Source organism: Myxocyprinus asiaticus, chromosome 28, assembly GCF_019703515.2.
Source record: "Myxocyprinus asiaticus isolate MX2 ecotype Aquarium Trade chromosome 28, UBuf_Myxa_2, whole genome shotgun sequence".
NCBI lineage: Eukaryota > Metazoa > Chordata > Actinopteri > Cypriniformes > Catostomidae > Myxocyprinus > Myxocyprinus asiaticus.
Window position 1 is genome coordinate 18,822,994 of NC_059371.1, and position 14,168 is coordinate 18,837,161.

The 14,168-nt window shown below is 37.8% G+C and overlaps 1 protein-coding gene across 1 annotated transcript; it reads left to right on the forward strand.

The window, feature by feature from the left end:
* The first annotated feature begins 6 nt into the window (after positions 1 to 6).
* LOC127419126 (V-type proton ATPase subunit S1-like) lies at positions 7 to 12,255 on the forward strand. Its single transcript, XM_051660271.1, has 7 exons — positions 7 to 253; positions 2,920 to 2,960; positions 4,550 to 4,635; positions 4,933 to 5,174; positions 5,886 to 5,936; positions 6,053 to 6,296; positions 9,732 to 12,255. The coding sequence occupies exons 1-7, from the start codon at positions 153 to 155 to the stop codon at positions 9,966 to 9,968; spliced, it is 1,002 nt and encodes a 333-aa protein (XP_051516231.1). The 5' UTR covers positions 7 to 152; the 3' UTR covers positions 9,969 to 12,255.
* The last annotated feature ends 1,913 nt before the right edge of the window (positions 12,256 to 14,168 follow it).

Here is a 14,168-nt window from a genome sequence, read left to right on the forward strand (position 1 = left end):
AAGGTTGTGAGGCGAATGACGCACGATTATCTCCCCCCTGCCTGTTCATTGGCTGCCCGGGCCGCCTGACAGAGAGCTCAGGTTTAGGGATGTGCTTTCAGAGCAGATTATGAAGCAGACCTCATCTCTGGCAGTCTCGTCAGATTGTCTCAATGGCTAAACACAAGCTTTTCCTGCTTTTCTTTCTGTTGTTGTGTGTGTTTATCTCTCTGTCTTTGCCCTTCGATCAAGTGCCTGCAATCCTGGACAGAAGGTAAGAGCTGCGCTTTCAGCTCCAGTGTGGGGAGGAGGAATGGGGCAGTGATGCTGTGCAGCTGATGCACTATCTTGGTCTTTAGAGTGAGCAGAAGGCACCAAGAAATTAAGGCTCTACTAAAAAAAATTTGAAGCAGCATTTGTGGAGCACATCATTTAATTTCCTGTGCGTGGGCTTTGGATTTAGAGGAGCTTGTGGTTTTGATGCAGTTTTTCTTGTCTCTGTAAGACATTCAGACATGGCTATGACAATGGGACAGCATTCAGTGTTATGTCTGTAGGAGTCAATTTACAGATGGTACTACACTGTTAGAATGAAAAGATAGGAGTGAGATTACAAGGGCTTGGTCAAAAAGGCATCTTTGAATATACTGTATACTATCGTCCGATTTTCGCTCACTTTTACAGAACTTGAATTCCTTTACACAGAGTGCAGACCTGGAACACAGTAAAGATGTTAATTTAGTTGTATTTATTTATTTATTTACAAGTATATGATCAGCTCATTTGATCGGCTCAGTAGTTACATCTGATATTTCTGTATGAGCTTGAGGTATGAGTAATCCATTGCTCATAATACAAAATACAGTTAGTTTCAAAGAAGTTTGAATTTCACAAGCTTGTCATGGCTATTTCTTACTATATATATATATATATATATATATATATATATATACACACACACATATATAAGATGCAGCATATACTAAGAACTATATGTATTTTACAAGTGATTGTTTTCATTGTGCTATTTCTGTTGAGGTGCTGCAAAATTTTAGATAAACATTGGCAAACTTTCTTATTTTTTAACTTGCTTTATCCATTAGGGTTGCTTTTTTCTCTCTGGACAGTGTCTGCTTTGTCTCCTGATGTTTTATGTTTGGTATGTGTGTGGTTTTCTGGAATATATATATATATATATATATATATATATATACACACACACACATATATATAATTCCTTGAAATTAATTAGGATCCATGAAGAGGTTTTGCAATGATTAATTTTATTGCAGGACACATTTTTCTGAGTTCATCCATGTTTTTATATCGGAAATCTTGAGATAGCTTACGTCTTCATTCATTCCTGTACACTGCAGCTATGGTAAACAACCAATTTACCCATCCCTCCCTTGATAGATCTAAAGCTTAGGATTTATACTGTAAGGGATAAGAGCAGCATTGTAGGCTGTTGATTTGGGGATCTTGTTAGTCCAGAAATGGGTCTTAGGAGTAAAAAGGGTTCATGGTTTACAGCCCTCCTCAAGTTTCTCAGGGTCAGTGCTGTAGCCGAAAACAGACGGACAAGAATGGCAGCAAGTGGAACTGAACCAAACTCTGTAATCGTATTAGCGTTTACTGAACTTATCTATTTTTAAGCATCATTGCATTTGTAGAGTACTGTGCTAGTGTATCAGTATGCAGTAAGCAACATTCAATCTGTATGCGAAATCTATTATCTACATGGTATATGTAAAAAGATGATATCAAGCTCTGACAGTGACAGTGAGGTGAAGACAGCTCTGCTTTTCATTACATAAATGCCCAATTCAGCACTTAGGCTACTGTGTCAAGCCATAACCAATGACAGTAGCACAGTCCTCAGCTGCTGACCTAAGTAAAGTGGCATTAGAATAAAGAAGAGAGATACTCCTCGTGCATACGCACTCCTGAGCAAGGCTCTGAAGACCATATTTGCTTTGCTTACAGTGTTATGCTGTCTATTTTTTTTTTCAGCAGAGCTACCAGGAAAGTAGAAAAACAAAAACAGTGCAAATGGAAGTAGTTTTAGAACTCTTTGTCATTTGTTTCTATTTTCATCCCTGCATGAGCAGATCCACACGCTGCATTGCCACCTCGATTGGATTATAGTGTTTTTAAGAGTCAATATGTCACATCGGTGTCGATTCAATGCTCATATCTCTCTTTGGACCTGAATGAACTGAAATGCTCGCTGCTGTAATCTGTTTATTTTCCATACAAGTCTGATGTTGTGCTGAATTCTTTAATCTCTTACATGATCACAAAGCTCTAAGGACTGGACAAATTGTTGTAGAGGTGTGTGTGTGTGTGGGTGGGGTTGTTTACAGATGAAAACAAGTCAGTGAACCAGGGTCATCCAATGCTCCTATTCACGCACACATACCCTACTGACTTTGCTGCAAGTGAACAGGCCTTAATCTACCCCATCAACACATTCACATTGAAGGAAACATTCTACCAAATAGGGTGACAGATTCTTAATAGGGTTTTAGGAGATCGTCTACCAAGCTCATTATCTCTGAGATTAGACGTATAAATGGTTCATCCAGGGATAATCCACAAATTCTGGTGCTTTTTAAAGCAGTCATCAAGGGACAGGTTGGTATGAGACAAATATACATGTGCATACATACAAGCAAGGTGCCATTAAGCCACTTTCCCCCTCACTTTGTTGATGGACTCAAGGTGCTTTGCACGTTTCAAGAATCATGATATTTGACTAAAGTCTTGTCTTCTCCTGAGACACTAATCTGGACTGAAGATGTCAGACTTGTGGTCATGCATCATTGCTGCATCAAGCTGAGTGGATCTATGGGAAATCTGTCTTAAACATTGATAAGTAGGCCACTGTGTGGCACACAGAGTTCAACCCCTTCTTTTGTTATGTTTTTTCCATCACAGCTCGGAGGTCCAACCATACCAAGCTGTGAGAATTAGAACAGGTCAGTAGATCTTACTTTAATGGCAGTTATATTTAGATGTTATTATGATTATTATTTATACATGCACGTTAATGTGATCTGTATGTGAATACAGATAAATTGGCACACTCTCTGTTCATTATGGTTTGTTGTTTTTCATATGAGCCAAATGGCTACATCAATGTTATCCCATACTAGTTGGGATGAATTTGATGCTGATTTATTATAGTAATGGAAGAATATACACATAATGATAAATGTTTAAGTGTCCCTAGTTTACGTGTATTCACCCTACATGCACACTAGTTGCATGCCGTTTCTGTCTTATATTTTTCTCTGGCTTCTTTTAAATGTAGTTGTTTTCTTTTCTGATACAGTTCTGGTCTTTGTATCACTTTGTTACTTTTGTGCATAACAGGATAACAATACTTGTTTGGTTCATTTATTTATATGCATTGTTATGGAGCATCATGCAGTCAGTTAAAGGAATGTTCCGGGTTCAATACACGTTAAGCTCAATCGACAGCCTTTCTGGCAAAATGCTGATTACTACAAAAATTTATTTGGGGGGGCGGGGGGGTTTAAAGGCAGAAATGTGAAGCTTATAATTTTATTAAAGCACTTGCATTAATTCTTCTGTTAAAACTTGTGTATTATTTGAGCTGTAAAGTTGTTTAAATTGTCATTTTTACATTTTATATGACAGGGTTTTAGTGTTTGTTGACAATGAAAAGGTTAGTAAGTGGTTTTATCACACTAAAATCATGTTTACACACATAAAGTTTATGTCTTGTGGCTATATTTTTGAAAAAGTGAGTATTTTAGTGTTCAAAAATTGGCCACATTTACTTCTATTGTAAGTGCCTCGTTGTAATCCAGATTCTTGCTTTTTTTAAAGAGAAGGAGGAACGAGTTGGAATTAATTTTTGTGGTAATCAACATTATGCCACAAATGCTGTCGACTGAGCTTACCTTGTATTGAACACACAGAACATTCCTTTTAATACAACAGTAAGTGCAAAAAAGTTCACTCATGCACCAATATTTTCAAATGAAATTGGCTTTTATGCACAAATTTATTATAAACGGAAAGATTAAGCAATAGCTCTTTAGTTTATTAGAGGCTGATGCACATGAAATGTTATTTAATTCTCAGATTTGTTTAAACGAATGAGTACCCACAATAATGCATACTATATTTGCTGCAAAACAATAATTCCTCAGTATTGTTGTCTTGTTTTCCAGTAAAGATATTTGAACAGCCTTAAAATGGGATTCATTTATTAAATTTACTGTGTAGTGTACGTTACAAAGATTTGTTTTCACAGACTATATCTGTATCTCTATATATTTTTCCTATCCATTGGCAAATTGTTTTGCATGTTTTAAGCATAAGGCTTGCATGAAGTTTTGCTAGCATAATGCTTAAGACAAGTGTTTTGTAGTGTTGTTGATTGTGACATTCTAGAAGTTTTATCTCCCTTTTTCTTTTTTGCAATTTTTTACTTGCCTGTTCACCTTTTGTGCTGTAAAATAAGGCAGTGGTTCACTGTGCTTAACTCTCCATGCCATCTCCCATATTGTCCCATTTGAACATTTTTTTAATGCAGATGGAGAACATGTTGAGAGTCCAAGTGCCTCACAAGAGGAGAGTTACTCGCCTGCAGCTGAAAATCCACTCAGAAGAATACTGCAGGTATTGCACTTTCTCTGATATTCAATGTGACCTTGGCTTCTATAAGCAACATCTCGGCCTCAATTCACCCAGCATTAAACAAGACTCTTAACACAGACATGACAGATTTAGAAACAACTTAAAAGTAGAAAAAAAAGTAGGCGTGGGCCAGGCGGTTTTGTCATCTCTATTTATGCTGTCTGATGCCCTCTGAAATTTTCCTTTTTCAAGAACACCTTTGAGATCTGAGAAGCCCATAAATAATGCATGTGTTCCATAAATCATCATTCCATTTGTCCTGTTATCATTTTCAAACAGCCTTACGGGTGGCATCTGCATGCCCAACCAAGAACCAAGCGGAAGTTACTACAGTCTACCAGCTCGGGACCGTACTCCCCACTGACTGTGGCTTACAATGGCAAGATATGCATCCTTTTCAAAGCTAAGAGACTGGCTATTCGATACAGGAACAACACTTTCTTGGACCTCACAGAGAGGGTGTTTGGACCCAATGCATTATTGGACACCAAAGGCTCTGTTTGTAGCAAGGAGAAGGCCACGTATGTGTACTTACAAAACTCTACTTTCCATACTGTAACTTTAAAAGACTGTGTTTTATTGACTATTTTTAAGTTTTTGTTTATGTTAGTGGCTTCTGGCCTGATAATTTTTTGTTGATTGTAGTATGCACACATACATACACATAAAAAGTCAAAAAGTCTGAAAATCGCAAAAGTCTGAGACCACAAATGAAAATGCTTCTATTTTGCTTTTTTTCCAGCATAACAAATAACAACTTTATAAAAAGGAAAATGAATTTCAGAATTTCTTCATGTTCACTTTCTTTATATTTGGTATGTACCCCTCATGCATTTAAGATGGCATGGACTCAAAAAGTTTGTGCAAAACCTGATGATCCATGTTATTCCAGCATGATTTGAGAATGTGCCAAAGAGCATCTCATGTTCTTCAAAGGAAGAAAGGAAATCTGGCCTTTTGTACAACAGAGATTAGATGGTCAATGTCACAAATTTGATCAGTGGCCTAGAAATAGTGCAGAAACATTTTTAATTGTTCTTAATTTTACGTCATTTTGCATTTATTTTTAAATGTAAAAGAAATTACATTCAAAATCCTAAAGTTGCCTGTTTATTTCCAGGTTACAATTACATTTTGAATCCCAGATCTTCAATGTGGTTTCAGACTTATGAACCCCATTCTATATATTCATAGATACTTTTTTGTAATGTATACTGGTGACATTCTTATAGGCTCTCATTGCGTTTGGGCGATGTGGAAGACATCAGGGGTCTTGTCATCAGGTAATCACTCTATTTTATTTTATTGCTCTTACACTCTTCTTGACAAATCTGACAGAATCTTGTGCAAAATCACACAGTCAACAATGAGTTTCTACTGTATGTTTTGTTTACTGAAGGCTTCAGATGTCCAACACATTCTACGAATCAGTAGGCCAAAACTGGTTTACCATGGACAGTGTTCACATCCACTACAACTGGACTCACGAGGCCACGTTTAATGCCACGGAGGTCTATGCCCCCGCCACCTATTCTTACCACTGCCAGCATGTCAGCAGCTTACAGAAATATGACACCCTACTGGTGCCCAGCTCCCACACTGACAGCTCGGCAAACTGGCACATCACTTTTACAGATTTCCAGGTAGCTACCATGAAACGTGCTTTAGTATTATCAACAGTTTACTGAAGTTCAGTGTTTCTGAGACTCTCAGGGTTTATGGACATTTGAAATTATTTTGAGGTTATTTATAGAAATGCTCATGTTCAATTTTGTAGTCATAAATCCAGGAAGAGAATAAGCATTTTTGAGCCATGAGTTCACTTGGAAATGATAGTGTTATTTTGTATTCCAGTGTACTTTGAGTAAAATAAGATCTGTGGTTAACATAATTGAAGAGACATTCATGTTTTTTTTTTTTCTACAGCATAAATAATAACAAGAAAAACACAAGTTGCTAACAAGTTGGTAAATCAGGACTACAACTACCAGAAGGATGTGAGTTTACTTGCTTGACAAATCTGTTAAAAACGGTCATAGTCTAAATCTAGCACTAGCAAAGTTTAAAATTCACTTTTGAGGTATGACTCTGTGCAATTTGTGTTCTAGAACAAAACATGAAAGTCTTTTCAAGTAGTGTTTACCACAGATCTTATCTTACTCATTAATTGCATGATATTAAAAGCACAACAAAGTCAGAAAAGACAAAGAAAGTGTGAAAGAAAGTGCACTGTTTCTCCCAGATGCAGCTGAAATATAATCCAAGCACAAATGCAACATTTCGAGCAAAAGTTATTTTAGTGGATTACCTGTATTAAAGAAGCTTCAGATGTTCGTGCTTCTCATCGGTGTTGATATCAGACACACTGACCCTGATAGCAAACGTACAACACCCAGATGTCTATTTGATGTGTGCATTTACCTCTGGAAGACATATTTTTTTAGGTTGTTTGCTCATCTGCAATACATCTATAAGACGTTTCCTCTGATGTCAATAAGACATTCTGCAAATGTCTTTGAGATGCTTATGATTTAGAATGTTGGTAAATCTGATCTTTTTAAGATGTTTAGCAGATGTTAATTAGAATGTGATGCTTCCCAGATGAAACGCTCTTAAACAGGCATCTCGGAGATGTACAGTGGCATGCAAATGTTTGGGCACCCCTGATCAAAATTTCTGTTGTTGTGAATAGCTAAGCGAGCAAAAGATGGTATGATTTCCAAAAGGCATATAGTTAAGATATTAAAGAAATGTGTCATCTTCAAGCAATTTTACTTTTTTATATTCATCTTTTACAGTTTCAAAATAACAAAAGGAAAAGGGCCCAAAGCAAAAGTTTGGGCACCCTACATGGTCAATATTTAGTAACACCCCCTGGCAAGTATCACAGCTTGTAAAAGCTTTTTGTAGCCAGCTAAGTGTCTTTCCATTTTTGTTTGGGGGATTTTCGCCCATTTTTCCTTTCAAAAGGCTTCTAGTTCTGTGAGATTCTTGGGCCGTCTTGCATGCGCTGCTCTTTTGAGGTCTATCCACAGATTTTCGATGATGTTTAGGTCAGGGGACTGTGAGGGCCATGGCAAAAACCTTCAGCTTGCACCTCTTGAGGTCGTCCATTGTGGATTTTGAGGTGTGTTTAGGATCATTATCCTGTTGTAGCAGCAATCCTCTTTTCATCTTCAGCATTTTTACAGATGGTGTGATGTTTGCTTCCAGAATTTGCTGGTATTTAATCCATTCTTTCCTCTACTAGTGAAATGTTCCCCTGTGACACTGGCATCAACTCAAGCCCAAAGCATGATTTATCCATCCCCGTGCTTAACAGTTGGAGAGGTGTTCTTTTCATGAAATTCTGCACCCTTTTTTCTCCAAACATATCTTTGCTCATTGCGACCAAAAAGTTATATTTTAACTTCATCAGTCCGCAGGACTTGTTTCCAAAATGCATCAGGCTTGTTTAGATGTTCATTTGCAAACTTCTGACACTGAAATTTGTGGTGAGGATGCAGGAAGGTTTTCTTCTCGTGACACTTCCATGAAGGTCATATTTGTGCAGGTGTCGCTGCACAGTAAAACAGTGCACCACTACTCCAGAGTCTGCTAAATCTTCCTTGCAGTCAAACAGGGGCTTTGATTTGCCTTTCTAGCAATCCTATGAGGAGTTCTCTCTGAAAGTTTTCTTGGTCTTCCAGACCCCAACTTGACCTCCACCGTTCCTGTTAACTACCACTTCTTAATTATATTACAAACTGAGGAAATGGCTACCTGAATTTGTGGGCATCAATTATTTTAATTTTCAGAGTGCTAGGCAGCTGCTTAGAGAAGCCCATGGCTGCTGATTGTTGGGACAAGAGTTGAGGAGTCAGAGTATGTATAAAGCTTTGAAATTTGCATCACCTGGCCTTTCCAAACGATGATTGTGAACAAGCCATAGCCCTAACAAGCTAATTAAGGTCTGAGACCTTGGTAAAAGTTATCTGAGAGCTCAAATCTCTTGGGGTGCCCAAACTTTTGCATGGTGCTCTTTTCCTTTTTTTCACTCTAAAATTTTACAAAATAAAAATAATACACAAATATTGCTTAAAATGTTGAAAAGAATGTTTCATCTTTAACTTTATGCCTTTTGGAGATCAGTTCAACTTCTACTCACTTAAATATTCAAAGCAACAGAAATATTGAGCAGGGGTGCCCAAACTTTTGCATGCCACTGTATGTGTGCTATCTGGGGAAGAACATCCACGAAGCTCTCGTGATTGTGGATGTATCCACTTTTACATTTTCCGATTGTATGGATATTTACTTTTAAAGCTGCTCGTAACCGGCAAAGTCTAAACTCTTGTTTTAGCGCAGCACTTGATTGACAGGCGTGGGGTTGTGCTTCACTGCTGCCAGGATGCATACAGGACTGATTAGCGTTTACACCTCAAATGCAATGTGGTCACATGAATGTGGTTTTTGTGATCCGATCACAAAACATTTTAGACCCTGTTAGACCTATTTAACGCTGACCACATGTGATCAGATCACCTGAAACGCATCTTAATACCAGGTGTAAACATGGTCTATCAGTTCAGCTTCAGTGCAATTTGATCATGCCTGAACATGCTTGTAAATAGTTGGTTATATAATGCAAATGTTAAATGTAAAGTCATGAGCTATAGGGTTTTGATGTGATATAATAGTATTGTGTGAAGAACCAGTGCGAACTAATAATCTGCCATTTATTTGTGATATACAAGAAAGTGAATAAAAGTAATTGTTGCTGTAGCGTCTCTAGTGTCGATTTCACCAGAAAATCACCACAATACATACAGAGAGCCAAGTAAAAATCCTTTTGCATATATGTGGGTATAGTAACGTGGTTCTATGAGACAAAAAAACTCCTAAGGAAAAAAATTCCTATGGAAACTTTCCCATTGTAAATTATTTCCCAAATTGCCAAATTTCCCAAGGCAAATTAGCCTTGGCTTGCAAATTGAAGTCATGAGTAATTGATTTGTTATTTGTAACGTTCCTGAACAGGCATAAAAGGAGTTAGAGGAGTTTATCATCATCGCTTTTATCTTATACTTTGTTTTCAGATCCAGGCCTTCAATGTCCAGTCCAACAAATTTGCCTCAGCTAGCGACTGTGCAACCTTCTTCACTCCAGCCATCTTGATGGGCCTCATCACCTCTCTGATCTTGCTGCTGGTCTTGGCCTATGCCCTGCACATGGTTGTCCACCTCAAGCACATTGACCGTTATGAAGAGCACAAGACCACAGTTTACTTCCCCCGCACCCCTGAAGCAGAGCTCCCAGACAAAAACAGTGTATAAGGAGTGGCGGCAAAGCTGTGCGCCAGTCATGCAAAAGACCAGTGTGGACTTAGGATGAAAGGATTGCTATTTCTGATTCTGGATGGCTGCATTGTCCTCTTGGTCTTCCTCCTGCCTGGTACTAAATCTTGAACAACTTTTTTCATTGCAGAAAATGAGATTACCTGATGAATTGAACCCAGGCCGAAGCCAAAACCTTGACATATAACGGCTCTCCAGGACCAGGACTGGGAAGCCTATGAAATTGGGACAAAAATTTGTGAGATTGCCTTTTAAAAGACCACCATTCTGGCCGGCTTTACAAAGCACTTCACTGACTGGATACAAGTACGAAGGTTAGAAATATATGAATTGACTTGGCAATGGAAGAAGAGAAAAGACAACCTGTGAAACGACTGTGATTTGGTCTGATATGGAAGTCTTCTTTTTTACATTACTTCGAAAATCACAATTTCATTCATCTGGAGTCTGTAGACTATGGGGTTATTGATCTGCCGATTACTAGAACTGTTTTATGACTGCCAAAGTGGTGCAAAACTGTTTGTCAGCCTTGATGCATAACTGACAGAATTAATGTGAATATGAAAAGTACAAAACAAATTGTAATGGTACAGTACTTAATATTCTGCTGTATTGAATTTAAGTATTCCAGCACTATACAAAGTAGTTTCAGGAACCCCATAAATATAATCATGGACTTTAAATTATCAGCTTGATATTCATATAGATCTAGATCCATAACTGCTTCTTTAGTAATTAACAAACTTCAAGTATAAGCACCTTCAAAATCTCTAAATTGTAAAAAGAGCATAAAACATGTAGCTGATCTTTTTTTAAGCTTCAGAAGTATCTGATAAACTGCACAGGAATTTTTTATATGAGCTCATAATTGCTAGGCCTATATACAATCCCTTTTTTAGGCCGAATATATTAGGACTGCTAGATGAAATTAGCACCACTTGAAAATTTACAGTACAGACAGTATAACTATAGTGAGGTAATGCTGCTGTACAATTATTCATGTAAGTGTTAAGTCCCCTCAGCATCATAATCAGTATTCCTCTGTATCTACAATGAAACATCAGTAACTCATTATCACAGTAACCTGCAGCATGACAATGACTAGAGTTAAACCTCTACCATGGCACGTCTGATACTGGAAGTAGCAATGTGTAATGTGCTCATTTGGATCGAATGATAGCATACACACTGAAGTGCACCAGAAGGGTTCCTGAACATCAGTCAATTCAGTCAGTTGTCTGAACAATAAATGGCGATCAGATCTAAACATTGTGTGCATACCTTTGTCATGCCCACTCAAAAATGTTGAGACTTAACAATAGCTGCTACTGTAGGGAACACCACTGTCTTTTTAAACCCACCTCATGCAGGCTGTCTGCTATGGTCCCAGCTTTGGTGGTGACTGGTGAGCATAAGGGGCATTCTCCTCCTATCTGTGTTTTTTTCTGCCCTTTCTGCCATCTGCTCTCCTCACACTTCTCAGCAGGAGGCTGCGGTGCTGCCCTCTTACCAGGATGTTTTACCTGTCTGCTATCAAAAAGGACTTTACTCACACTAACACCTTCATTCTGTGTTTCTGACTCACAACAGCACTAAGTGTGTTCTGCTTCAGGCTCAACAGCCTCACAGCTGACTTTAGTCTGGCTTTGTACCATGCAGGTACAAAGCCATGCTGGTAACAGGGTCAGTCAAGGCGGAGGGGTGCTTACTAACTGTTATTATTTAGGAAAAGTTCATTCAAAAATGAAAGTTCTGTCATAACTTACTCACCCTCATGTTGTTCCAAACCTGTATGACTTTCTTTCATCATATTCAGGAAAACATCTCCTTTTATGTTCTGCAAAATAAGAAAGTCATACGGATTTGGAACGACATGAGGGTAATTATGTGAATAAATTATGATTATGACAGTTTTTAGGTGAACTATTCTATAAATATATTTTAAAGAATATCCTGCCCAGTGTTTTCCTTATAATTAAAGTGAATGGTGATTGTGGGGGAAAACACACAATAAAAGTAGTCCATAAGACTTGTGCACACTTCTTAAGTCATTCAATAGCTTTGTGTCATTGTTCACTGAAAATCTTCTCTTCTGCTGTAGCTCTCAATCAAATATGATGTCATTAGTTGCACTGACGACATTATAAACTTTGGTCACAAGATATGTGAGAAGATATGTAATGCCGTTTGCCGTCAATGATCTCTATTGGGGTGTAACAATTCACTTGTTTTGTCAATGCTATCTATTAGAAATCTTGCCAATTCATATGCGTTGATCTTGAAATATGACTTTTAAATAGTAAAACGTTTATTGCCCGATAAACTATTTAAAATACAAAAAATAAAAAAATACTTTTTTTTGTACTTCTTGTGACTTTTTTTAGTCCATTTCAGAGCATCGATGGAGGGGAAGATTATCAGTTAATAACGACGTAATTTTGGTATTTTCCTCACATAAAGCCATTGTATAGCTTTGGAACACTTGATACACAGCACATGAGTCATATGGACTGTTTCTATGAAACTATTATGATACTTTTGTGTGTGTGTGTGTGTGTGTGTGTGTGTGTGTGTGTGTGTGTGTGTGTGTGTGTGTGTGTGTGTGTGCTTTTGATGCCTCCAGTCCCCATTCACTTTCATTATATGGAAAAGAGTAGCCGGTCACCCATATTCTTAAATTTTTATCGTGCTCCACAGCAGAAAGAAAAGAAAACAGGTTTGCAAAAATGAATGAAGAACAGAAATGATGGTAATGGTGACCAAATTTTTATTTTTTGGGGGTGAACTATTACTTTAATACCTCACTGCATAAAAGACAACTTGAAGGATTTATGCTTTCATGGACAGCAAAGAAAATCTTGAGCATATTATATTACAGTCAGAGAATAAAAGAGAGGAAGAGACAGACAGGAAGAGAGAGAGAGAGAGAGAGAGAGAGAGAGAGAGAGAGAGAGAATTTAATCTTTTAAAATACTGAATTATTTCAGACACTTAACTCCCATATTTACATCCAAATCTATGGACAAACGCAGCTTCATTTTGTTGCTATAGAATAAAGCTCCAGATGCTTTACTGGAATTTATGACCATGACTCATCCCTTTCAAGGATTCAAGGATATATTGATGGCAGAGGACAAGGTCAGCTCAATCTGAAGGATCGTCTTCTCTGGTTATTGGGTCTGATATTTCTCCTTGTGAGCCACTGTCTATCTTGTGTTGTCAGCCCTTACGTGGTCAGAAACTATGAATGAGACTGGTTTGCTCTGTCACCATGACAACAAAGGAAAGATCCATACAAACCAGCCAACTCTCTTAAATCCACATCAATTGCTTTGGTTGGTCAAAGATTTATAAGTATACTGCACAAGAACCACACTCAGATAATGAAGGGATGGTAATTGAAATGTTAGTTTAACCCCTGAAATGATATTTCAACGTATTTTGAAGATTACGTTTCTAGTGGCTGTAGTTAGACGCCCACATCAAGGGTTCTGCTCAGATAAATTATGCAAACAGCATCACAAGGCTGTTCAAATTCTTATGTAATAAGGAATGTTAACAGCAGGAAATATTTATGATACAGTGCTCAGATTACAGTGTGAAATTTCAGTGTCACTATCACCACCTAACAGAATTTTCAAAACTAAATGACTTTTCAAACAGGTTTTCCCAAACACTCTCCCTGTCATCCGTCGATCGGCTAACAGATAGCTCTGCCCATTACCAATAAATCATGCAATTGGTTGAGCCAATGTTGCAGAGTCTCACAAAGTTGGTTTAAGTGACTACCCAGGTAAGGTTCAGTTTAGTTTGAGCAAACTGTGGTTTTATGGTTATTTACAGTGTGCTACACGGCTAACCTGATCCAGAGCAGGTTTTATTCTGGGTATCAGATCAAAAACACATATTAAACCAATCAGCTGTGAGCAAAGTGACATCTGCTGTGATGCAAGAAAGTCACTCCCCCTGTATCTCTCACTCTACATTAAAAGGGATAGTTCACCCAAAAATGAAAATTCTCTCATCGTTTACTCACCCTCATGCCATCCCAGATGTGTATGACTTACTTTCTTCTGCTGAACGCAAACGAAGATTTTTAGAAGAATATCTCAGCTCTGTATGTTCTCACAATGCAAGTGAACAGTGACCAGAATTTTCAAGGTCCAAAAATGACATAAA

Excerpts from the sequence above, each read along its gene's own strand:
- LOC127419126 (XM_051660271.1), top strand. The coding sequence starts at position 153 with ATGGCTAAACACAAGCTTTTCCTGCTTTTCTTTCTGTTGTTGTGTGTG. Across the intron at positions 4,636-4,932 it reads CACTCAGAAGAATACTGCAG|CCTTACGGGTGGCATCTGCA; the intron begins GTATTGCACTTT and ends ATTTTCAAACAG. Across the intron at positions 5,175-5,885 it reads TGTAGCAAGGAGAAGGCCAC|GCTCTCATTGCGTTTGGGCG; the intron begins GTATGTGTACTT and ends ACATTCTTATAG.